Below are 26,163 nucleotides of genomic sequence, written 5' to 3' on the forward strand. Positions count from 1 at the left end.
TTCACATGCATGCGCATCTTACTTTAGAAAACATTTACCATTTCAATACCAATCCACGTACTTAAACTCCATGACACATAATACCATTCCATGACATATAATACCACTCCACGCCACATAATACCACTCCACGCCACATAATACCACTCCACGCCACATAATACCACTTAACATAATTACTATCCATTTATTTCCACTGCACATCATGCCACATAATTCCACTCCACATAACTCCACTCAACCAACCCAATTCCATGCCACACAATTCCACTATAAATTGGTCCAATCCAACCTGCATAATTTACTCCACACTAGTCACATCCACTCCACTCCATAACACATGGCTAAAAGACTTTGCCATTGAAAACGCCATTAGCTCTCGGATTGCCGAGACCAATTGGCTTTGCCAATATTTGTCATTTATTAATTCCCCATTTTATCTGGCTTCCTGTTCCCACCAGTTCAACCAGGCTAGGAGGTAGCCTGCCTAATCTTATTCTTCCTCAGTTTCATCAGATAATGCAGACATGACACATTGTGCGTTTCATTTAGATATTCGGTCTTTACCATTGCTAATTCTGTGGTTTGATCTACTTCTGGCTGTTACCACTTTCCTGTTTAAGTCCAGTACCTGCTTCTCCAGGGCTCTAATTTTTGCTCATACTGCTTCCATTTAATTCTTCTTTTTGTGCTTTGTTTTCTATTGTGCAGTACGGTTTTATACATTTCCCTGACTAGGATCGAATAAAACCATTTCAACATTCTCATCAAAATACAACACAGAATCGGTTGTCTTCAGGCCTTCCAGCTCCTAGGTATTAACCCGCCAGTTAGTCTCCAACGCATTAGTATTGACCCTCATCACTACTGTGTACCGAATGATGAGAAAAAAACATGTGCCAGATATTCTGCCTTTTTTATGGAAAAGCTTTCCCCTGCTGGCTCATCCCTAAAAGTTTTGTGCGCTGTGGAGAAATAGGAGTACTGCCTGTCTGATGGTGCCTCAGCCTCCAGATGTTTAATAAGCCTAAAGTTCTGATGTATTGAGCCAGTGGCGTTTGATTGGGCACGTGGTAACGAGGTGATTTTGTCCTTTGCACTTCTGGTATCATTACATCATTAAAATTACTGGGCAAAACCCCCTTCAAGCAGGATTGAAACAATTATTTTCTTCAGTGCCTTTCTTGGCAGTCTTGGTGACACATACACATTAGTTATGGTGAGGCCGAGATTTCCCCTAGTCACTCGTAATTTCATAACACATTCCCTAGAGTCGAACCAAGGTTTTAGTAATCAGGATGAGATTTTTTTGGCTAGTATTGTTACTCTTTGAGCTCCTCAGGTAAAACCAGCATGCGCTAATGAAATATATCGGCCTGTTCCCTCCCGAAAATTTACATTCTGTCCTCATCAAGTGAGGTATATGTCTACAGATATATTGGGCCTCAATCGGTCTCTTGATTTTATTGCCCAGGCCATTGACGCTCCATGGGAATATTTTTAGCCTCTCATTGGGACTCTCAAACTTCACCTTACATCTTACATCTTGGTCAACCCTCCCGCCAATACCCAGAGTGACTGCTGTCACTGTGTCCTAGCTTTCTGCTCTGCTCTCTTTCTCCTACTTGTCTACTAACAAAACATCCTTACTTCCATTGTCCATATCCCTACTTTTCCAGGTTACAAGCTTGAAACTACTTGCTACCCTAACTACAGAAAGTTATTTTGCCTTCCCAACCCCTATAGTGAACCTTTTAACCTTGCTTTTAAACTTAGCCCACCAAACAAGTCTGAGTGCTCCCACTTTTCTATTGAAACAATGTGTGTAACTTGTTAACGTGAAGCTGGCCATGGAAAATGCTCTATATAATTCAATGTGTTATCTTGTGCCCCAGTCCCCATCGTGATTTGTTCCTCAATCACGTTGTTTGCCATTTTCTTATTAGCTGTCAACCACGTGGTGCACTACCTTCCATATCATAGGCGTTACATTAGTCAAGCCATTCAGACAACATTTTCCACTGTCATGGGTGCCACTTATGGACCCTGTCTCAGAAGGGCTTTCATCCTTTCCTCTGATGGGTTGATGTCCTCACAAGAGGATCTGACCTGTGTTTTTTTTTTTTTATAAATAAAATGTATTGGAGTTTCAATTAAAACACATTAGGCAGACCCCCCAGGATATAGCGATTCAGAAAAGGGGGTGGTGATGAACAGAGTGTCTGAATTAAGCATACCACTCTTACCCAGTCCAAAGATCAGGGCTTGATCCATCACCGTTATTTATCTCACTGCACCATCCCAGCTCAGAACCTGGCTATATGCAAATCGGTCTGTCCCTGGCCCAGTGCATCATGGGAACAGGGCAGACTAAACTACCAAGCCAATTCTTCACCAGAAAGGAGACAAGCTACCGGGGACCGGTTTCTGGCATTTCAGCCGTCTTCGGCCTGGCTTGCTTGAATCCTGATGGTGCAGTGAGAAAGGGACTCATGTCTGAGTATACCCTGCCACACCTATAGTGGCCAAAAACGATTCTCATTGCTCATTGCACCATCAGGATTCAAGCTAGCCGGGCCGACGACGGCTGAAATGCCAGAAACCGGTCCCCGGAAGCTTGTTTCCTTCCCAGTGTAAGAATTGGCTTGGTAGTTTGGTTTGCCCTGTTCCCATCATGCACTGGGACAGGAACAGACTAATTTGCAAATAGCCAGGTTCTGAGCTGGGATGGTGCAGTGAGCTAAAAAACGGTGTTGGATCTAGCCCTGATCTCTTGACTGGGTGAGAGTATTCTGCTTAATTCAGAAACTCTGTCCATCACCACCCCTTGTTGTTAAATATTTTGTCCACCCTAAGCCTGGAAGGGTATACTCAGATGTGAGTCCCTTGCTCATTGCACCATCAGGATTCAAGCAAGCCGGGCCGACGACGGCTGAAATGCCAGAAACCGGTCCCCGGAAGCTTGTTTCCTTCCCAGTGTAAGAATTGGCTTGGTAGTTTGGTTTGCCCTGTTCCCATCATGCACTGGGACAGGAACAGACTAATTTGCATATAGCCAGGTTCTGAGCTGGGATGGTGCAGTGAGCTAAAAAACGGTGTTGGATCTAGCCCTGATCTCTTGACTGGGTGAGAGTATTCTGCTTAATTCAGAAACTCTGTCCATCACCACCCCTTGTTGTTAAATATTTTGTCCATCCTAAGCCTGGAAGGGTATACTCAGATGTGAGTCCCTTGCTCATTGCACCATCAGGATTCAAGCAAGCCGGGCCGACGACGGCTGAAATGCCAGAAACCGGTCCCCGGAAGCTTGTTTCCTTCCCAGTGTAAGAATTGGTTTGGTAGTTTGGTTTGCCCTGTTCCCATCATGCACTGGGACAGGAACAGACTAATTTGCATATAGCCAGGTTCTGAGCTGGGATGGTGCAGTGAGCTAAAAAACGGTGTTGGATCTAGCCCTGATCTCTTGACTGGGTGAGAGTATTCTACTTAATTCAGAAACTCTGTCCATCACCACCCCTTGTTAAATATTTTGTCCACCCCAGGATATAGCGGCATGGATTAGCAAATTTAGCGGCACAAAAAAGGAAATTTAGCGGCACAAATATGGAAATTTAGCGGCTTTTTTTGGCCATTTTTCCTACAACAAACACAGAGATCTTTATTTTTGAGTTATTTAGCAACATGAAGCTATGAGACTCTATTGCTGCTGTTTTCTGTCCCAAAGGGAGACAAGAGAAGGCACGAGCGTACAGGAGATGTGCACGCGTACGGACAGGAGATGTGCATACCATATGCATGCACATCTCCTGACCCCGGAGGCTGGCAGCACATTCAAACTCTTTTATGCAACAAGACTTCATTTTACTACACAAAATGAACCCCTTCTCCTCAGGTTGTTCTGCCCATTCATCTGGGTGATGGAACAGTATTTTTGGATTTCAAGGCTAGTCCTCACAACACCGCATTCATGCTTCCAGAAGTGATATGCCTGCTGAAACAGAATTACAGTGACCGCATATTACACTGTCTTTTTTTCCGTGCAGCTTTCGACCTGGTGGACCGGGAGCAGCTGTGGTCATCACTGGTTGGTTATGAAATACAGTGTGACCTGCTAGCCCTAATCCAAGAACTGCATACAGAAAACTGGGCACAGATAATCCTGGATAAGGAGGGAGGATTGACAAAGAGAATCCCAATTGGGAACGGTTTAAGGCAGGGTTGTGTACTTGCCCCCCTATTATTCTCTCTGTTCTTAGCAGACCTGCCTCAAAAGTTGAGTGAGGTTAGAGGGGCAAACCCAAAACTGGGAGGAAACCAGATATCATGCCTCCTCCATGCTGATGATCTGGTAATTATGGACCAGACGCAGATTGGGCTCCAAAGAAAATTAAATCGATTCAAAGAATACTGTACTACCAAAAAACTAGTAGTAAATATGGAGAAAACAAAATTGTTTGTTTTGGTAGGAGAAAAACAAAGTTCTCTTGGTACCTGGGCACAGTATTACTTGAGGGTAGCTGACTATAGATATCTGGGAATGTGGTTTTCTGGTACCCTGAAATGGCATACTCATTTACAAGCACTAAAAATGAGGGCATTGGCTTCTGTGAAAGGTTTAAAAAGATTCAACAATACATACTGAGAAATGTCGGACAGACCGGTTCTGAAAGCCTATCAAGCAATGGAGCCCCCCCCAATTCTTGTATGGAGCCGAAGTTATTTACTTAAGCTGTAAGACCTCCTGGGATAGAGAGGAGGGAAATATATTAAAAAGCCTATTTGCACTGCCCAAATCTTCTATGGTACAGGCGGCCAGACTTGAGTTGGGAATCACCTCGTGGGCGATAACCGCCTGTATGGCCCTTGTACGATTCTGGCAGCGATTGGGAACAGATGAGCTCCTCAAAATCTCTCAGTGGGCCAAAGAGGAAATTACAAAGAGCGACCTACCCTGGGCAAAAGAGGCTAGAACATCAATAATGAATGCATACATGGTGCTCGATCTGAAGGTCTGCCCGCTACAAGAGCATATAATAATAGGTAAGAGAGAACTAAGACTCCAAGGCACCGATATGTCCCGCACTTATGACCGGGAGTACCTCTCACAAAAAAGCTCAGTAGCCCACATGACATCTGCTTGGGTGCTCGACCAACACTTTCTGTATGTAGACCGGCTACCAAGTCATAACTTAAGGCGGGAAGTCCTAAAAATGAGAATAGGAATAAACCCATGCCAAGCGAATAATGGAACCCAAAATCAAATGTTAAGTTATAATGGGTCCTGCACTTGCACTTTAGGTACTATTTGTAATATTATACACCTTTTATTAGATTGTATGTGGTTTTTAGATTTAAGGAAGGAGATTTTACGTCCGATTTTTAAAAATTATAATATTACAAATAGGATGCAAGCCGCTAAATTGTTGATGGAAATGGAGAACTTAGACATAGCCTGTGCCTTGGGGAAATATATGAAAAAAGTTAAGGTATTCCTCAGCTGCACAGAGTAAGATCTAATAAGATAGGTCCTTGACATCAAATAAAGTGAAACATTTAGTGTTTAAAATAGCGCTGTATGACTAAGAAGATGTTGTATAGATATGAATTAAGTGTTTTTTAAATTAATTGAGATAACATTTCGATTTTAAAAATGATAGTTAAGTATACGTATATTAAGATGTAATATGTCTGTCGATACCGCCGTGTTATGTATTTTTGTTGTTTTTATTTTCCCTGTTTTAGTAAGATAAGAGGCAAATTGTACTTTTATGGTTGTAACGAACCAAATAAAGTTTGTTTTGACTGATTGACTGACACTGTCTTTGTACTTGCGTTACAACGATCATTTAGAGTAAAAACATGCAATTGTTCAGAGTGTGACAAAGCATCATCTCATTGGGTTAATGTACCTGAGAACAAGATCTCTAAGTAACCAGAGGGGTCAAGAAGTTAAAATACATTGTTGACTCTGACTTTCAACCTTCTGAGGCTGATAACAGAAAGAGTGGCCCAGTTGGCAATATTTAAAGCACAATAATGATTTCAGACGTATACCATAAATAAATAAAATATCATCCACTATCTTACTTTCAAAATTAAATCTAGTGAAATTTACAAAGTCACAGGTGTGAAGTGCCCCTCGTCGGAATGGTGCCTTATTTCATCATCATAAAAGAAGACCGAAAGAAAGAAAGAATGTTGCAACTATTGCCTTACAAAGTCTATATACGGCCCCCTTACATTTCGATTGCTACTGCATTTCAATGTCAAAATGTCCTGATTTTAATCGAGGAATCCTCACACCTATGTATTGCTCATTATAACTTTCCCACCACAAAACTCAATGATGTGGGCTACATCGCTGGCTCACTCCCTGCCATGCACTTGCCACTGCCTGCAGCTTCTTTATTTGCTGACAAAAGGGGACTTGCGGCAGGTGAAGGCTGCTGGCACAATAATACAAAGTTGGCAGCAGCTGCCCCTGTAATTCTCGTAGGATGCAGCCGGCATGGTTATTGATTTGCCATTACCCCCTTTCCACATGTCAGATAAATAATTGGTGCGTGCATTTACCACTATTATTTATGGCATGTGCAAAACAGTGGCAGGCTCAAAGGGCTTCAGCCCCCCTCCCTCCCCCGGAGTGTTTGTCAGCCCGGGCTCAGACAGCTCCGGGCTTGCGGCCGTCTTGTCTTAAGGCAGCTGCAGGGGGAGGGGAGGAGGGGGTGTCAAATTCCTACAGCAATAGGCAGAGTGGAGGGGCAGGGGGCTCGAAGGGGTGAAAACAGAACAAAGCCTAGTTAACAAGTGAATGGTCTTTTAAAGACCTGTTAAGTACTCTGGTGCTGCTACCTTAAGACAAGACGGCCGCCAGCACGGGGCTGTCTCAGCCCGGGCTGACAAACAGTCCGGGGGAGGGATGGGGGGCTGAAGCCCTTTGAGCCTGCCACTGTGGGTAAAACATGCATGCCTTCAGTGTTTTGGGCGCTTTTTCTAAATTTCGCGGGCAGTTTTGTAAAAATCGTGGCAGTTTTACAAAACTGCTGATTTCGCGATTTTTTTTTTTTGTTGCAAATTGCGAAATCCTGAGTCTGATTAGGCTCAAGTCATTTTCAATTCTCGGCAACATGCATCATAGAGTGCCCCAACAACCATTCGTAGCTCTGCTATACAACTTCAAGAGAAACTCGTATTGCACTGCTAAATATACAGAAATACAAATCCAAAATCGATCGAGTACAAGGATGATAAAATAATAGACAGCAAAATTAAAGGCTAAAACCCCCAGTCCTGTTCCTAACTAAACCTAGACAAGGTTATCCCGCTTGAGACATGATCGAGCTATTCTAATCCACCTAAGCTCCAACTATCCCCCCAGGCATGTCGCTCCATCATCACCTAACTGGAGTTAGTCCCGTGGGCTAAGGATATAGACATGTGCGTGGCACTGCTCCCTGAGCACCTACTCTGCGCACTGCAAGTGCTTCTCCGCCTTTAGTGCGGCAAATTTGCTGGATGGTGCCCTGGATCCCGTGACAGGGGTGTAGCATCATCCTCGCTATCACTATCACTGTCTGGGTCCTTCAACAACCCCACCAATTGCTCCCAAGCCCTGGCCTCCTCCAGCATCCTCTCGCTCCCGGTTCTCTTAGCCATTTGCAACCGCACTATCCCATCACATTCTTCCCATTTATTGAATTCTTTCTTCCATCTGGTTATGTTAGGGGCCGTTCTTGCTTTCCAGTGCATTGTGATTTCTCTTTTGGCCCGCAAAAATCCCATGTCCATAAACTTGCTAGTGGTCTTGGTTTTAGCCGTATGAGGAAACCAGTGTAAGATACATGGCCCCAGGGCCAGGTCTAAGTCTCTGTCAGTCACTACATTTAACAGATCAACCACCTCCTTCCAATAAGGTACTCATGCGGGCACCCCCATATCATATGCGGGAAGTCCACCCCCTCCTGTCTACAGCGCAGACATTCATCCATTTCTGTGTTAAAATATGCTTTAATTTTCGCCGGGGTGAGATAAGCCCTGTGCAGAATATAGAAATGCACCAACTGAAATCGAGTGTTCCTGGTACTCTTCCGGGCCCGAATGAGTATGTCAGCCCAGGCCCTATCTGGTATCTCGGCTCCCACGTCCGCTTCCCATTTGAGCTTAAGGGCATCTAAGGGAGCAAGCCTCTTTAGGGTTATGCGCCTGTAAAGGCACGTGACTGCCTTATATTTTCCCGCTGCAGTCACTACATAGTCAAGTCAAGTCATAAAATTTGTATAGCGCACTACATACCCAGAGGGTTTCAAGGCGCTTAGGAAGGGGAGGAGGATTATTTGTCAAATATCCACGTTTTAAGCTGCTTTCTGAACGCTAGGTGGTTCTGGGTGAGGCGCAGGTAAGCGGGGAGTGAGTTCCATGTTTTAGCAGCCAGGTATGAAAAGGATCTGCCTCCCATGGTGGTCTTGTTGATGCGAGGTACAGTGGCGAGGGCTTGGCTGGAAGACCGTAGTTGGCGGGGGGGGGTGTAGAAGGACAGTCGAGAGTTGAGGCAATCTGGTCCGATGTCGTAGAGTGGTTTGTGTGCATGGGTAAGCAGTCGGAAAGTGATCCTCTTATTGACGGGTAGCCAGTGGAGGTCTTTAAGGTGACCAGAGATGTGTTCGTTGCGTGGGATGTCTAATATGAGCCTGGCTGATGCGTTTTGGATTCGTTGGAGTTTTTTCTGGAGTTTTGCGGTAGTACCCGCGTAGAGGGTGTTTCCGTAGTCCAGTCGGCTCGTGACCAGAGCGTGGGTGACTGTTTTCCTTGTTTCGGAGGGGATCCAGCGAAATGTTTTTCTGAGAATGTGAAGAATGTTGAAGCATGAAGAGGATACGGCGCTGACTTGTCTGTTCATTGAAAGTGAGGAATCCAGGATGACGCCCAGGTTCCGTGCGTGGTCTGTCGGGATGGGTGCTTTTCCGAGGGCTTCCGGCCACCAGGAGTCGTCCCATGAAGAGGGGGAAGTACCTAAGATGAGGACTTCTGTTTTGTCTGAGTTCAGTTTCAGACGGCTTTGTTTCATCCATTCGGCAACTTCTTTCATTCCTTCGTGTAGGTTAGTTTTGGCGGTGCTGGGGTCATTGGTGAGAGAGAGGATTAGTTGAGTGTTGAGGTTGTGTTGGCGTGCGATGACCGCGAGGGGGCTCATGTATACGTTGAAGAGGGTGGGACTGAGTGAGGATCCTTGAGGTACGCCGCAGATGACTTCAGAGGCCTCGGACTTGAATGGAGGAAGGCGGACTCTCTGGGTTCTTCCGGTGAGGAACGAGGTGATCCATTCAAGTGCTTTTCCTTGGATTCCGATGTTATTGAGGCGTTGTAGGAGGGTGCTGTGGCAGACTGTATCGAATGCTGCAGAGAGGTCGAGGAGGATGAGGGTGACTGTGTCTCCATTGTCCAGTAGAGTTCGAATGTCGTCTGTTGCTGCGATGAGGGCGGTCTCAGTGCTATGTTTTGCTCGGAAGCCAGATTGTGAGGGGTCGAGGGATTTGTTGGCTTCGAGGAAAGCGGCGAGTTGGTTGTTGACGGCTTTCTCGATGACTTTGGCCGGGAATGGAAGAAGCGAGATGGGGCGGTAATTTTTGAGTTCGGTGGGGTCCGCTGTTGGTTTTTTCAGAAGGGCGGTGAGTTCAGCGTGTTTCCAGTCTTCTGGGAAGGTGGCGGAGTTGAAGGAGCAGTTGATGACGTCTCGGAGGTGCGGTGCGATGACGGAGTCTGCTTTGTTGAAGATGTGGTGAGGGCATGGGTCTGTGGGGGATCCTGAGTGGATGGAATTCATCAGGCGGATGGTCCTCGGTGGAGATTGGGTTCCAAGCGTTAAGGGTGTTCACGGGGGGAAGATGGTCAGCAGATGGTAGGGTGGGTTGGTTTCCGGGTTGGTTGTCAAAGCTGTTGTGGATGTCTGCAATCTTGTTGTGGAAAAAAGAGGCTAGGGAGTCGCAGAGGGTTTGAGAGGGTGTGATGTCGTTGGAGTTGGCCGAGGGATTGGAAAATTCCTTGACGATGTTGAAAAGTTCCTTGCTGTTGTGGGCGTTGTCAAGTCGATCCTTGAATGCTGTTTTCTTGGCTTTTCGGATCAGTTGGTGGTGAGAGCGGGTGGCGCTTTTGAAGGCGTCCTTGGTGCTGGTGGTTGGGTCTTTTTTCCAGGCCTTTTCAAGGGAGCGGCAGAGTTTCTTGGACTTCTTGAGATCATCGTTGAACCATGAGGCTTTCTTGCTGCCAGGTTTGCTTTGACGTTTTTTCAGTGGAGCTAAGGTGTCGGCGGTGTTGGATAACCATAGCGTGAGGTTGGAGGCGGCATCGTTGGCGTTGGAAGAGAAGGCTGGGGAGTTTCGAAGGAGCGATGCGGAGATTTGGTCTGTGGTGATTTTGTTCCAGTTTCTTTGCAGGGTAGGTTGGGAGTGGTTGATGGGTTTCGGCTTGTTGTAGATGAAGTGGACGCAGCTGTGGTCGGTCCAGAGGAGATCCGTAGTGTGGCTGAAGGAGACATGGTTGCTGGATGTGAAGATGGGGTCGAGTGTGTGACCTGCGATGTGGGTGGGGGAAGTGACTAGTTGTTTAAGTCCGAGGTTGGCGAGGTTGTCCAAGAGGGTGGTGGTGTTGCGGTCGTTGGTCTTTTCAAGGTGAAAGTTGAGGTCTCCCAGAAGGATGTAATCTTTGGAGGGGAGTGCGTGTGGGGTGATGAAGTCTGTGATGTCTTCACTGAATGTTGCGCGGGGTCCTGGTGGTCTGTAGAGGAGAGTGCCTCTGAGTGTTGTTTTGGGATCGATGTGGATCTGGAAGTGAAGGTGTTCGGAGTTTGCGAGATTGACGTCGGAGCTGGTTGAGATGCGGATAGATTTCTTATGGACGATAGCGATTCCTCCTCCTGTGTGGCTGGTACGGTCTTTGTGGGTGATCTTATAGTCTTCAGGAATGGCAATTGTGATGTCTGGTGCGGAGGAAGCATTCATCCATGTTTCCGTAAGGAAGGCGATGTCCGGAGAAATGGTGTCTAGTAGATTCCAAAGGTCAATGGCATGCCTGTGGATCGATCTGGTGTTGAGAAGGATGCATTGTAGGTGGTTGGGGTCGGGAATCTGTGGTGTGGTCGTAGCAGAGATGTTGTCGGTGCCGCTGAATTTGCAGGAGTAGCAGGAGAAAGATCCATGGGTGTGTCCAGGAGCGGCTTGGACGCAGTTGGTGGCGCGGCCGGGGTTAAGGGCTAGGAGGGTGGCGGCATCGTAGGTAATGCGGGAGGGCTGGGCAGCGCGAGGGGCAGGGGGTCTGGCGCTGGGCGCGGTCCAGGCGCGGACGGGCGTAGACGGGCTTACCTTTGGCGCACCTTCGGCGTGTCCGAAGCGCGTGGACGCTGCGCGTTGGGACATCTGTCTTAAGTGGAGAGTGGAGGGGGGCGGAGTGTGGGAGGGTCAGCAGGGAGGCGGGAGCGAGGTGGGGGAAGGGCCAGGGGATGTACACAAAATGGCAGCAACAACAACAAGCTTTGCAGCAGGGGAAACGGAGGTGCTTTTAAAAATCAAGTATCTCTGAACAAGCACAGCCAAGAAGTGCGCGCTGGCGATATGAAAGGCACTAATAATGCAGGCACTGTGGTTTAAATACAGACAGTGCAGTCAAGCGCTACTGATGGTAAATGGTCTGCACTCAAGCGCTATGATAAAAAAATGCAGAGGCAGAGTCAGGCGCTACAATCACAGGTTAACACTCAGCGCTATGAAGATAATTCAGCAGAGTCAGGCGCTACAATACCAGGTCTTCTCTGGAGGAAGGCAAGGGGGAGCGACCGTTCGTGTCCAGGACAGGACGGACAACCCAAGGAAGTTCTAGGTTCAGTCTGGCCCTCCTTCCAGTGTGTTCGTATGGCCGCCGTAAAAGCTGCATGCTGCAAGAAGTCCCCTCCTTGCAAGTCAAATTGCTCCTGCAATATATGGAATGGCAGCATAATCCCGTCCTCATATAGATCCCCAATAGACGCTAGCCCTCTCTCATCCCATTCACTCAGTGCACGCCAGGAGCCCCCATGAGGAAGCGCTTCACACACGGAAAGCGGTATGTCGGACGCATATGGCAACGTCGCGGCCGCACGTCTAGCACTCCTGCTCCAACATTGCCGCGCCATCTTGAGATCCTCAGGTAGGTCACCTATTCAGATAGGAAGGTCCAAAAGGATTTGCGAGAGCAACCGCAGCTCTGGGACTCCCTCTCTTTCTTTCTCTGGACCGCGCAGCCTCATTGCCACTGCCTGTGTCAGCCACTCCCTTGCGCAGCCAAATAAGTCTCAAAATTCGGGACCGCCCATCCACCCTCTGATCGTGGTTGCTGTAATATAGTTAGGGCTACCCGGCGCCTACCAGTGCCCCACAAAAAGCATGTAATCATGGACTTGAGCTGTTTAAACACCCGCACCGGTATCCAAATCGGGAAGGTCACAAAATAATAAAGCAGCTGAGGGAGGGCCACCATTTTGAGTAAGGCCTCTCGCCCTGCCACTGATAGTGGAAGTGCACCCCAGAATTCAAAGCTGCCCGCCAGTCCTCTCACTGCTGTAAGGACGTTACCCTCTAGCAAATCCGGTTGTGTATGGTATATCTGGACTCCCAAGTACGGGAGGGAGCCATTCTCCCACGGCACTCCTGTCACACTTTGCGGGCCACTCCTATCTCCGTTAGTTGGAAAAAACATGATGTAGCCCAAAGAACTCAGAGGCCAGACAACTCTCCCAAGCCATGCAGCAGCTCCTTTGCGCCCAATAACGCTGGCCCCGTGTCTATTAAAAACATGAGTAAATCGTCCGCGTACAAGGCTATATGATGAAGCTATTCCCCCTACTTGTAGCCCCTGGTAGTACCTCCGAGCTGGCCTGCCTTGTGATGCCGGTTTCTGCAAGTTTTTGAAGCGTTTCATATTGGCAACCAGCCGTGCTTGCTCAGTCCTGGTTTGATAGTCTCCATGGGATTTAGCTTTCCTGAGTGCATTATGTCTTTGCAACCTCCGTTCCACGTTTCGCCATTCATCCTTTTCTGTCACCTGATGATCCATTTTTCTCTAGCAACTGCCACATCTCATCTGGTGCTGTGAAGAACAGTGAGGTCTTGTCCTTGATCACACCGAGTTTAGTGGTAATTAGTAGAGCATTTAGAAGTCCCAGTTCCATCAGTTTCGTCTTCATCTCAAGGAAGGTGTTTCTTTTGCACTTTCACTGTTCAGGTTCTGATGAAGTGTACTTTTCTATCATCCTCCATCCAAGGACCATGAATTCCATCTCTCTAGAATTTAGAAGCCTGGGCACCATATGTCCTGGAAAGGCCTTTAGGGCTGAGGGCACCTTGGCACTTGATATGCCCTTTCCACAGTGAAGGTCAAAGAAGTTCTCTCGTATATATTTAAGATTGACCATTTCTCCAGGAATAGTTCCCCACTTTGGCCTTCCTTTTTCTCAGGCAAACCGGTGAACCATATATTATTGAACTATGAGCGGCCTTCAGCAACTTCCTCTGTTTTTAAAGCATCACTGTAGCTATTATATCCCTCCTTCGCAGCTGCTGCTTCTCAATGCCTTACCCCATCATTGCTAGCCTTACTTTATTCTCGGCAACCATTGTGGTGAGTTTCCAGTGGTCTACTCTAGGCCGATAACATCAATCGCCACGGTGTCCATTTTAGTGCCTTCAAAATGCAATCCTACCTGATTACAGTCTTGCCCATCCCCCCTGGTTCTCTATCGGGGGCACTTCCAACTACTGAGGATGATGTCACTCTGGCTCCATCCTCCTGTATTGATGGAAACGGAGCACCCAACAAGATACCTTCATGGTTGCTACTACTAACCCCCCTTAAATTACCCCTGTTCTCATTAGTGGTTTCCTTTTGGGCACACTCGCACACCTGCAAGCTAAGGGTGTTGGAGGGCAGTCTTAGGCCACTGAGCCTTCCTTAGTTTTTATTAGGTCTTGTTTGTTAGCCAGGGGGGCAGCACACTGGCTACTTTTCAACTGCCAATCAACTAGATCCAGAACGCTGAATCTGTTACTTACAGGAAACAGACAAAGTGCAGGGATGTGATTACAATCTCCATCTCCAACCCGGTTGGTGATACCTAACTGAGCACCTGGACCCCGTCTTTCCCAGTCACCCCAGGACTGACCTTGTCTCCTTGCATTGAGGACGAAATTATTGCGAATAGGTGGATAGAAAAAGGTTAGGGGGAAAGACTGTATTTGGGTTGCTGACCGAGCTGAAAACCAATTGCAAATATGTTCGACAGCCCATCTATTCCTAAAGTTGACTACAATACAGTCTCCCTCGATATCTATCTTTCTTCCGGTGCCCCACCCAATCTACTCTACGAGCAAAGATACCTGGGTGGGTAATAGCCTATTGTAGTTCAACCAATGAATACATTTATTTTTAAGGTCAGTGTAAGCCTCCAGTTTTCCCTGACTTAGAACAGGAACCCCTACCAACACCACAACGTACGGTATTGATTGGGGGGGTGGGGGGAGGAGATCTATAGAAGGGAGTACTGTCATAGGTACATCATTTGTCAAAGCACTTTCTGCTGGAACTTGTTTTCTAGGCATTCCCTCTGGATCTTGCAACAGGCCCTCCTCTTCACCCAACTGTCCCGAATGCCTATTCTCACTTTTTCTACCCCCAACATTTTCCACCTTCCTACTCGTTGTCATATCATTAATCGCAACAGAGCTACTAGATGAGGGTAGGAGTACGTTAGGCGGTGGAATGGGGGGGAGGGGGGGAGATTGCACTGCTTTGTTCGGAGCAAACACATTACACGGTGCATTTGGTAACCCAGAGAGCCAGTCATTGTTTCCAATGTCCCCTTCGTCCCGTATAACAGCCTTAGCCTGATTAGGAACAAACCATGATCAAGGTGCAAGAGTCTGACTTCTATAGAGTTTAGTCTATCGTAAAGGGGAAGACATGACTTAGTAAATATGGATTCCATTTTGAGCCAAAAGTCTGCTCCATACTGAATTAAGTTATCGACACCTGGGCTTGATGTAGACATAATTGCTTGCACAGGCGGCTGCCTCTGTACTGCTGGCCTAGTTGGTATTCCAATTGTTGGCCTTTCCCCCACGTTACTACATTTTTAAAATTTGCGCTTTTCTATTTTTCAATGGGGCTCCTCCACGTTTCCTTATAGATGTTGTGTCCAGTTCACAGTTCTTGGCCGCTACTTTCAAGATAGGACTGCGTGCTGACCTCGTTCGCGATCTTGAACTTGAAAGTTCAGAGTGTTCTTGGTTTTGCAAAGAGGCATTTGGGGCAGTTAATACAGCAACCATAGAGGGAGAATTGCTACGAGCAGGGCCGCGAGCCGCCAAGTTGCGCTGTGTGGGCGGGTTCTGGCCTAGGTGAGAGGGATTACAGGGCTCCTGGTGGTTGTGGTCCCCCTGCGAGGCAAGTAGAGGCAGCAGCGGCAAAGTTCAGGCTACGAGCAGCTCCCGCGAAGCGGGGGTCCGAGCCGTCAAGTAGCGCTGTGTGGGCGGGTTCTGGCCCAGGTGAGAGGGATTACAGGGCTCCTGGTAGTTGTGGTTCCCCTGCCAGGCAAGTAGAGGCAGCAGCGGCAAAGTTCAGGCTACGAGTGTCCACTTTAGTCTCCATGGACCCTTTCATTGTTGAGATTGAACTTGGGATTTTGTCAAATTGCTCAACATGACTTTCTAATGCTGACTCCACGTTCCTGAGCGAAATCTCCTCAGCGATCTGGAACAGCTTCATAGTGTGGGGCTTGTCAATCTTTGGCTTATTTGACTCATTTCAGACCGAGAGGCACAGCTTGGACCCGCACACTTAAATTTATCAGTACAGCTACTGAAGCTAGCCCCATGGACAGAAACTCGATTTAATTAATTGGCTGAGTTCTGTCAACAAAAGATATTCTCTGAACTAAGCATCAAGTGTTTTCTCTAAAAAGCCTTGGTCGTCAAATGCATGTTGGGTTCTGCGATTTAATTGGTGTTAGCATAAAGGTTTAGACAGTAAGCAACAGAAAAAAATATCACTACAGCAGTAAAAGAAGCTAAACGTTTTTAAATGGCTAAGAGGGCCAGAAAAAAAAAAGAAAAAAAAATATATAAATATATATATAAATATATATAATATATATATATATATATATATATATATATATATATATATATATATATATATATATATATATATATATATATATATATATATATATATATATATATATATTACCTACTGGCGGTCGCCAGTAGGTAGTTATAGTTAGGATTTTTTTCAATGTTAAATCTCAAAATTCTATTTGGAATAACTTTGGCACCGGTTGACGAATCTGCCTGAAAATTTCCTGAAAATGGCCTCGTCGAGCTCCGGTCCTTCCTTGAAAGTTTGGGGGGGATTCGTCAAGCGGGGGCCGAGATAAAAGGGGGGTCCCAAAACGCGTTTTCCCCATGTTAATTTCCATAGGGCGGTCGATTTCACTTTTAGCCCGAACGGCTGAATGGATTTACACCAAACTTGGCAAAATTGTAGGGACTGGTAGCCCGATGTGCCTTTGCTATGTCTCAAGATATGTGCTCCAGTGGATTTTGAGTAATTTAGGTTCAAAAAAATATATATATCTATAGCAGCGCACCGGTGCGCGCACCGGAGAGCGCTCCAGGCGCGACACGGGAGGTGCGCATGAAAAGCTGATTGGCTCTCGGGTGTCTGTAAACATTCCAAACAGTCCAGAGCGGTCGCCATCTTGTGTCTCGGTAAAATCGAGACATAAGAGGCGGCTAAAACAAAGTGGGAACTGACCATAAGGCGTCAGGGATAGACCCCTTTGACCCCCTAGGTTTGATGTGGGGGCTATAAAAGGGCCCCGCGGGGCATTTAAAATATTTTTTTTTTTTTTCGTTTTGCGCGGGGGAAGCGCACGGTGCGCGCACCAGGTAGCGCACCGGGGAGCGTAAAATGAGGGAAAAAGATGACAGAGTTTTTAAAAAATGAAGTTTTTATTTAGAAATTGGAGGTAGTTCTAAAAAGAACTTTTTTTTTTCTTCTTTTTGTTGTTTTATATTTTTTTTGTGTTTTTTGAACTTTTTGAACTTTTTTTGGCTTTTCAAAACAGTTTTATATTTTTTTTGTATTTTTTAGGGGGAGAAACAAAAAAAGGGAATTGAAACTGGCTCAACTGGAGCAAAAAAACAAAAAACCCAAAAAATTATTTCTTTTTGGGGCACTTGTGATTATCACCTGCAAGGACGATGAGCTTAATACTTTGTTCCCCATAGGAGATAAGCTTGCCACAAGCAGTACAAGTAATTTTAAAATCAGCAAATCTTGGCTGAATGCAAGGCATCACCTCAGATGTTTCTGGTTGCGAGGAAGTGGGTTGGTTTCTTTGGGAGGGGGTCCTTGATGACTGGGGGAGGTTACTGGCCAGTTCCCGGAACTCTGCTCGAGAGTAGTTGTTTGGATGCTTTCTTGTCATGTGCCGAATCATGGTATAGTTACCAAAAGAATATTTCTTGTTTGGGTTGCCCCGTGAAAGTTCATCATTGCAGATGAGGCAAGTCACCTTGGGAGCATTCACCTTTTTTTTCCCCTCTGGAATTGAAAAAAACTGCCAAATAATGTGTGGTTTGGGTTTATAAGGTGTATTTTCTTCTGGCAGCCATCTTCTTCTCCCCTCCTCCTCTTCCTCTTCCTCCTCCTCCTGTTCTTGACCACCAATATAATTTGGAGCTGGTCCTCTTGGTGGTGGTGGTGGTGGTGGTGGGGCAGATGCACCAGCTGATGCTACTAATGAAGCCATTATTTAGAGCAAAAAAGTAGAGAGAGCAACAAACAGGTCTTCCTCAGTCAAAGGACAAAGTCAGAATAAGGAAAAAAGGTGGGGTCTTTCATCATTTAGAAAAATAAACTGTCCTGAACCAATGAGAAGTGTTATTTTCAGGTCACAAGACCAGGGGCTTCATCATTATGAAACTAAAACTGTTATGAACCAATGAAAAGTGTTATTTTCTGCTCACATGACCCGACGCGCTTACGCTACGCGCCCGGGGGCGCGGCCCGGGTCGCGCAGCGTAAGCGCGCCGGAAGTTTACGTTGTGCGATCGTATTCGCTCGAGTACTTCCGGGTGCGCTTACGCCGTGCGTATCACGCGGTCGCGGCTACGCGATACGTCACGATCATGTTTTCGTTTGCGATATTGACGCTTACGAGACGCTCCCCGGAGCGCGCCCGGGGCGCTTTTCAGAAATACGCTTTTCGGGGCGCACTCCGGGGCGCGCTCCGGGAGCGCTCCCCCCAAAAATTAAAAAAAAAAAAATGAGATAATTGTAGAGACAGATAGCCCTATTCTGAAGTGGTTTGTAAAAAAATTAACTTTATAAAAATATGTATTGTGCTACATTGGGCTTAATATATGTTAGAGCCAAAATGTAGCCCAAATGTAGCCCAAAGTAGCCCAATGTAGCCCAAAGATGGCCACCAGAGATCAAAAATTGTAAATGTAGCCCAAATTTCAACTAGATGTAGCCCAACTGTAGCCCAATGACAGAATGTACCAGAGTGTTAAAAAGAACAACTAGAGTGCTAACAGTCTTATTTATAAAGTGAAACTTATAGTTAGGAATTAGCATTAAAAAAACCTTTGAAATTCACTGAAAAAAACCATAGGTTTCACACCAGTTATAGTTAGGAATTAGCATTTAAAAAACCTATTAAATTCACTGAAAAAACCATAGGTTTCACACCAGTTATAGTTAGCTGGAAATTTTACTGATATAAAACCATTGAAATTCCCACGTTATAGTTAGTCGGACTCACTATAACTTGCGCGTGCAATGCACTGCTGATGACATCACATATTACATCACTCATGACATGGTCAGTGACATCACTCATGACATCACTGATGACACCATCCTTGTGACACAGTGACAGACCTCCTCTCAGTGTAAAGTAACCCTTGAGACACATATTCAAAAATAGAAACTGAAATTTTTAAAAAATGGACATACCTATACCAGTCACAACAAGCACTTCCACTATCTATATGCACATCCACTCATTCACCAACAGTTCTATATAGTCACTCATACATATACTCACTCATCATATGAAGAGATACACCTATACATCCTGTTACACACCGACATTCATCCAAAAGTTACTCACACACATAATCACACGTGCAAATAAACTATTGAACAACCATTTATTTGAATATAGAGTTATACACACACTTCCACCTTACTTCTATTGAAAATTACACATATTTATTCTCTTAAACAATCACTTATAGAAACACATACTTATTTAAACAGGAAATCTTACAATCTCTTACTCTCACATATACTCACTTATATACATCAATATTCATATATACTAGATTAAAACATATGTAGTTACTGATAAAGACACTAGTGAGACACTCATCCACCCATACAGTCCTGTACATATGCTGTCTTCAAAACACATACAAACAAAGAGTCAGTCACTCATGCATCTATGTGCTAAGTAATACCTCCACCAAACCATATAGACACTCATACTGATACTAATAAAAATATCAAATAACCCATATACATACGCATGTAGCTACTTATCAACACATGTAGCCACTTATACACAAAGTGAAACACTAATATATGTATTTAAATATTTAAACATAACTCACTAATATTTATTTTTCAGAAAGACACATATTCACTGGATGGTGTCATCAGTGATGTCATGAGTGATGTCACTGACCATGTCATGAGTGATGTAATATGTGATGTCATCAGCAGTGCATTGCACGCGCAAGTTATAGTGAGTCCGACTAACTATAACGTGGGAATTTCAATGGTTTTATATCAGTAAAATTTCCAGCTAACTATAACTGGTGTGAAACCTATGGTTTTTTCAGTGAATTTAATAGGTTTTTTAAATGCTAATTCCTAACTATAACTGGTGTGAAACCTATGGTTTTTTTCAGTGAATATATATATATATATATATATATATTTTTTTTATTTATTTTTTTAATTTTTTTATATATACACAAATACACATACTAGCAGCCCGCCCGAAGTTGTCCGGGGCAGAACTGTGTGCAACGGGTCTTAAGGGGGCAGCACCGCTGCAGGAGACGCGCAGCAGAGCGGCCAGCCCCGGGAGCAGCAGCGGGGAAGGGGCGGAGGAGGTAGCGCGGCTGAGAGCCGGGGGGGAGCGGGCGGGGCCGAGGACACGCGCCGCCAACTTTACTCACCAGCATCGTGCGACACGGGCACTCGACGCCGCCTAAGGTCCTTAACTATCCATTGTTCGTGTGGCGTTTGTTGGACATGTCGGACTTCGCAGGGTGTCGGTTCCGCGCTCCTGGCCGCCCAAGCGCACATTAGGCTCCTGACCGGTTTACTTTACCAAAATGGCTGACCCGTGATGTCAGCACGCCTACTGCATTTAACGTCGTTAACGCACACATCCACCTCAGAGATGGCGCTACTTGCAAGAACGTACTTTACCCTTCTAACGTATATTTTTTTCTGCTATATAGCCTAAGTCCATCTGCTTACCCTGCCCTTTCCAATGCTGTATTGGGTGTTTTGATTGGGGCTGTGGTTCCGGAGTTTACCAGCCTCAAAGGTTCCCAGTTCTCTCTTTATAATAGTAGTGTGTGTGTATGTGTATGTGTATGTGTATGTATATGTATATGTATATGTATATGTGTATATATATATATATATATCATCCAAAGTGCCCAAGAGCTTTTAAACTCTCACTCCCAGCAATTATTACCTTCTAGCATTAAACACGGCAACAGACCTCGGCATGTCAGGAAAACATTTTATTTCATTAGCCAACGCGTTTCGAGGCGGCAGCCTCTTCTTCTTGGGCTCCTGCTGAAAACCGGCTTGAGGAATGCTATTCATTGCTTGCACCTGTACTGCCCACAGTGGGCCATGTTCTTCACGTAGATTTGGTGCATGTAGGGACTTGTGGTCCTTTGAATTGCAATTGAAACACCCGTAGTGGGCTCCATGTCCGTTTTCAATTCGTGCAGCATTTACCATGAAGTACAACACCTTTAGTGGGCTCCACGATGTCAGGTCAGTTGAATTAATTCCCATTTGCTGTGCTAATCGCAACGGTGCTCAGTTCAGTGTTGCGTAGCTTCCTTTGTTTACAGGCTGGTGCGAGTTTCACGGCAGGGTGCCGTGTGAGTAATTTTGTCATCCAAAGTGCCCAAGAGCTTTTAAACTCGCACTTCCAGCAAATGTTACCTTCTGGCATTAAACACAGCAACTGACCTCGGCATGTCAGGAAAACATTTTATTTCATTAGCCAACGCGTTTCGAGGCGGCAGCCTCCTTCTTGGGCTCCTGCTGAAAACCGGCTTGAGGAATGCTTTTCATTGCTTGCACCTGTACTGTGTGTGTGTGTGTGTGTATGTATATATATATATATATATATATATATATATATATATATATATATATATATATATATATATATATATATATATATATATATATATATATATATATATATATATATGTGTGTGTGTTTTTAATTTTTTTTAAATAACGTTATTGAGGTTTTGGCAACAAACTTAGTCAAACCAAATCCAGTCACTACTGTTCATCAGCATAGGAAATAGAATCATAGCACATCACATAGTCAACAGTTTAAAGCTCAATAAGCACAGTCATGAGGGTACAGCCCCCAGAAATTTACAATAACGAACCAAGACCAACATGATCCTATTATTTGCTCCAGAATCTAGCATGCTTTTTGGGGTAGCCCCAGGCTACATGTACTGTTTGTTCTTGCTGTGCACACCAGTCCACTCCATGAGACAGCAAGGGCAAAGTGCGGGATTGCCATCTGCAAGCAGTGTCCGGTTTTGCAATCATGCTGGCTACTTCAACCAGTGCCTTGTTGGCATTCGTGCCTCCAATGCCATCAAAGGTTCCCAGGGGATGGGTTTACATGAAAGGATCACCTTCTACCCCACTACCACCAACAATGTCTAAGAAGATATCATTTTTAAAACTTAATTTCATATTGCTTTTGTTATTCTTCTAGAGTAGATGGCCAGAAGATACAATTTAAAAACCTAATCACACATTTCTTTTGTTTTTTTCTAGAAATTCAAAAGTTTATTGATTCAAGAGTTGAGTAAAGTGTTTCCTGAAGACATGGCAAAATACAAAGCTATTAGAGGTGAAGATCACTCATCGTCTTAAGCAGCAGCATCATCAACACCCTTATGACTTAATTTGATTGTTTTTGAAAGGACATTGGTTTTGCTCACTTTACAGTTTTAAGTGGGACAAAGTAAAGTTTTTCCCTCAAAGCTATGATTGATGGAGGAGTGCACGCTCTACTGGAGTTTAATATTGCAGAACGAGGATGCTATTCAAACTGAAGCGAACATCTTGTCACAGCTTTCGAAATGGGATTAAAGTACCCTTCACCTCTACTTTTAGAGTTTGGTTGGTTGTCTGAAACCAGAACTTGATCAGATTTTGATAAAGGTAAACATTGCAAACTCATCATGATGTGTGATGATATTTCAAATGTCCATTTTGTAAGGGCTAAAGAACGGTGAAAATGTGATATTTTGAATGTTCAAATATCCTTTTGTTTTTACATTTGTGTGTTCATCATTTTTGTACTTCTGTTTTTTGTAAAATTAAATTGTCAGACTACAAGGTGAGGAGTAATTTGGGATTTTTTGCGTTCAATACTGTAATAAAATGAGTTCTAGATGATGATGATCATGAAATGCCTCTGTTCATATATCAGTGCTGGATTCCTGTTTTAAGTATGGTGCAGGTAATCTGTTGGTTCAGTACACAGAATAGGCCTCTAAAATCCATTGGTATGCTTGAGTTAGCGCACTTCAGCCTTTAACTTCAGACATTGCCAACCCCATCTTGAAATGGCCTTGTGGTGCATTCAAGTCTCACTGTCATCCGTTATTTTATTGAGTATTTAGGTGTTTCCATCTATTTCCTAGGTATTGCTTCTATTAAAATGTATGAGTGTCTATTGTACGTTTGAAATGTTTGCTAAGTCATCACACTTTTTATTCCATGCAATTCTTTCTCATACATGCATTGTGAATAAAAGGTAATCTTTATGGTTATTTTGTTCACTGCTATTCACATTTGTTCACTTTACGGAAAAACAAATGAGCTGTTAGGGTTGCCAAAGGGTTGTTCTTCTAATGGTCTCCATTACTGGAATGGTCTATTAGCATCCTTAGCAGCCATATTCTTCTTGTCTGCTGACCAGACTGAATGTGCCTATGTGCGCCTGCTTCCAGGTCGCTGCAGACCGCATGCCCAGTGGATTTGACAAAGACAGTAGTTCTAATTGATAACTTCAAACCCACCCTACTGGCTTCACCACTGCTTAAGAGTTATTTAACCACATCGCTGCTGTGCATTTTCCCCTCCTGTGCTGGAAAGTGTCATTTTGCTTCATTTATGACGAGCTCAGCTCGTCATCAGCACAGCTCCACTGTGCCTCATGACGAGCTGAGCTCGTCATGAGCATGGAAGGGGTTAAAGACGTTTATAGACCGACTTCGACACAGCTGTAAACTACAACTATACCTGTGTCTAAATTCACAAATTAATGTTGATTGAAATATTCCAGTGTAGTGATGCTTCATTGGTGACATTTATTTATTTATTTATTTATTTATTTGTTAAATTTGTAAGGCGCTCAGCTACCCAAAAAGGGTTTCCCGGCGCCAAGACGGAACATTAGCAGTAAAGCAGGACCTTCAGTAGATGTTACTGATCAAACAGCCAGGTTTTGATGTTTTTTCGGAAACTCATGTAATTAGTTTCTTTACGGATGGAGGTAGGAAGAGTATTCCAGATGGAGGGGCCTAGATGAAGAAAGACCTCTTTCCCATTCTGGAGAGTTTAAACCTGGGCACACAAGTTTGCCGAGGTTTCAGTTCGTAAATGCCGGGCAGGTACGTAAGGACATACTAGTGCTTGGAGATATTTGGGAGCAGTACCAGCTTTTATCCTAAACATATAGCTCAGGGCTTTAAATTTGATGCAATTTTCCACCCTGAGCCAATGTAGGTCACGTAGGTATCGAAATGCTGGAGGTCTTTGGAATCCTACAAAGCAACCTAGCAGCAGAATTCTGGATTAGCTGTAGTCTACGTACCACGGCTTTGTTTGACGCAAGATAGAGAATGTTGCTGTAGTCAAGTCTTGATGTAATCAGAGCATTGACTACGGTCTTTTGGGTGGAAGCGGGCAACATCCATAAAATCTTCTTGAGCCATTTTAAAATGGTGAAACATAGTGCAGCTACCTTGACAGTTTGTTGGTGCATGGACAATGTGTTGTCTACAATGATACCCAAGTTCCGCACATGGCTGGTAGGTTCAGGGAGATTGCCCATTTGAGTAGGCCAGTGAAGAGACTTCCAAAGGTCTTTTTGTTTACCTAAGATAAGAACCTCCGTCTCATCACCATTTAGTTTTAACTGGTTTTTGGTCATCTAGTTAGAAATGTTGGTGAGGCCCTGTTTGAGAAGGGAAGGAGCTAGCGGGTTAGAATCAGAAAGGGAAAAGATGATTTGGGAATCATCTGCATAGGTAAACAATGTTAGTCCATCTTGATCTGCTATATCCGCTAAAGGTCTAACATAAAGGTTAAAAAGCAGTGGACTAAGAATTGAGCCCTGGGGTCCTCCATGAGGTGAGGTATAGATTTTAGAGCAGGCTGAAGTTGACATAATTTGGAAAGTACGATTTTCTAGAACGGAACAGATCCATTCCAGTGCTGCAGCGCATATGCCAATGTTTTTAAGCGTATTTAGTAGACTTTTGTGCAAGATGGTATCAAAAGCCGCACTAATATCTAATAAAATAAGTGCGACTGTTTGACCTTCATCTAGAAGCTTACGGATCTTTACGGTGACACCCAGTAATGCTGTCTCTGTGGAGTAACCGGCCCGAAATCCGGATTGAGAAGGATGGAGAGAGTTATTGTTTTCAGTGAAGCGTGTTAAAAATAAGTGAACATGTCTTTACAGGATTTTTGAAAAGACTGGTAAGAGGAAAATTGGCCTATAATTGTCCAATTATAGGCCCATTTCCCTCTTACCAGTCTTTAAAAAAAATCCTGGAAAGACATGTTCACTTATTTTTAACACACTTCACTGAAAACAATAACTCTCTCCATCCTTCTCAATCCGGTTTTTCGGGCCGGTTACTCCACGGAGACAGCATTACTGGGTGTCCGAGTCAGCCATTGTTTTTTTTAGAAGGGGGGGGGTCACCATTGCATGTTTCCAGAGAGCAGGTACAATGGATTGCAGAAGTGAGGTATTGAGAGTATTGAGAATCCCCTTCAAATGATGATTATCAAGTTGTTTCAGAATATTGATGGGAACTGTATCATTTGGTGATCCTGATTTAATGCTTTCAAGGATAGTTTTAAAATTATCCATATTAATGGGAGGCCAACAATCTAAGGTGCCCACAGGGGCAGAGGAAATTAGTGTCCTCTTGATTCGTAGACAAGGTGGTGTTAGAGTTGGAGCTATTAATTTCCAGGATTATATTTTCAATTTTCCCTGTGAAAAATTGTGTGAAATTATCGCACTGTAGCTTGTTTAAAGACCGAGGAGTTGCAACTGTTTGGGATCCTGCCAATTCTTTGACCATATTAAACAGAGTTTTTGAACGGTTGGTGGCTTCGGTGATAGTTTTAGAAACATAGGTGGCTCTCGTTTTTATACAGGAGGTATGATGATTATTTCTAGCCTTAGTATATATAATTTTTTTCTCAGGTGAATAGTGTTTACGCCATTGCCTCTCTAGTGCTTTACATTTGGTCTTTTCAATTTTGATTAAGTCATTATACCATGAGGCTGGGGGGCGATGATTGTTACGTTTTTTTATGAGGTGTGGGCAAACATGAATCAACGGCTTCAGAAAGCCAGGTTTGTGTGGTTTTAGCTGCAATTTCCATTTCAAGACCATCTGGGGGGGAGTTACCACAGAGAGCTTTATTTAAAACCGAGAGGTCAAGTTTTTTCCAGTTCCTTCTCGATGTTATCTGGGGGGAGAAAGGAGGGGTGATTGCGACGGATAGTCCAAGAGTAAA

At 44.6% G+C, this 26,163-nt stretch overlaps 1 protein-coding gene across 1 annotated transcript in view; it reads left to right on the forward strand.

Moving 5' to 3' along the window:
- MED10 (mediator complex subunit 10) overlaps positions 1–22,792 on the forward strand; it is a 57,117-nt gene extending 34,325 nt beyond the window's left edge. The window contains exon 4 of the mRNA XM_086965285.1: positions 22,162–22,792. Within this exon, the coding sequence (XP_086821411.1) occupies positions 22,162–22,260 (99 nt within the window). The 3' untranslated portion in view covers positions 22,261–22,792. The remainder of the gene's footprint in view (positions 1–22,161) is intronic.
- The last annotated feature ends 3,371 nt before the right edge of the window (positions 22,793–26,163 follow it).

The sequence above is a fragment of the Lissotriton vulgaris genome, chromosome 4_1 (genome assembly GCF_964263255.1).
Source record: "Lissotriton vulgaris chromosome 4_1, aLisVul1.2, whole genome shotgun sequence".
NCBI classification, from domain to species: Eukaryota; Metazoa; Chordata; class Amphibia; order Caudata; family Salamandridae; genus Lissotriton; species Lissotriton vulgaris.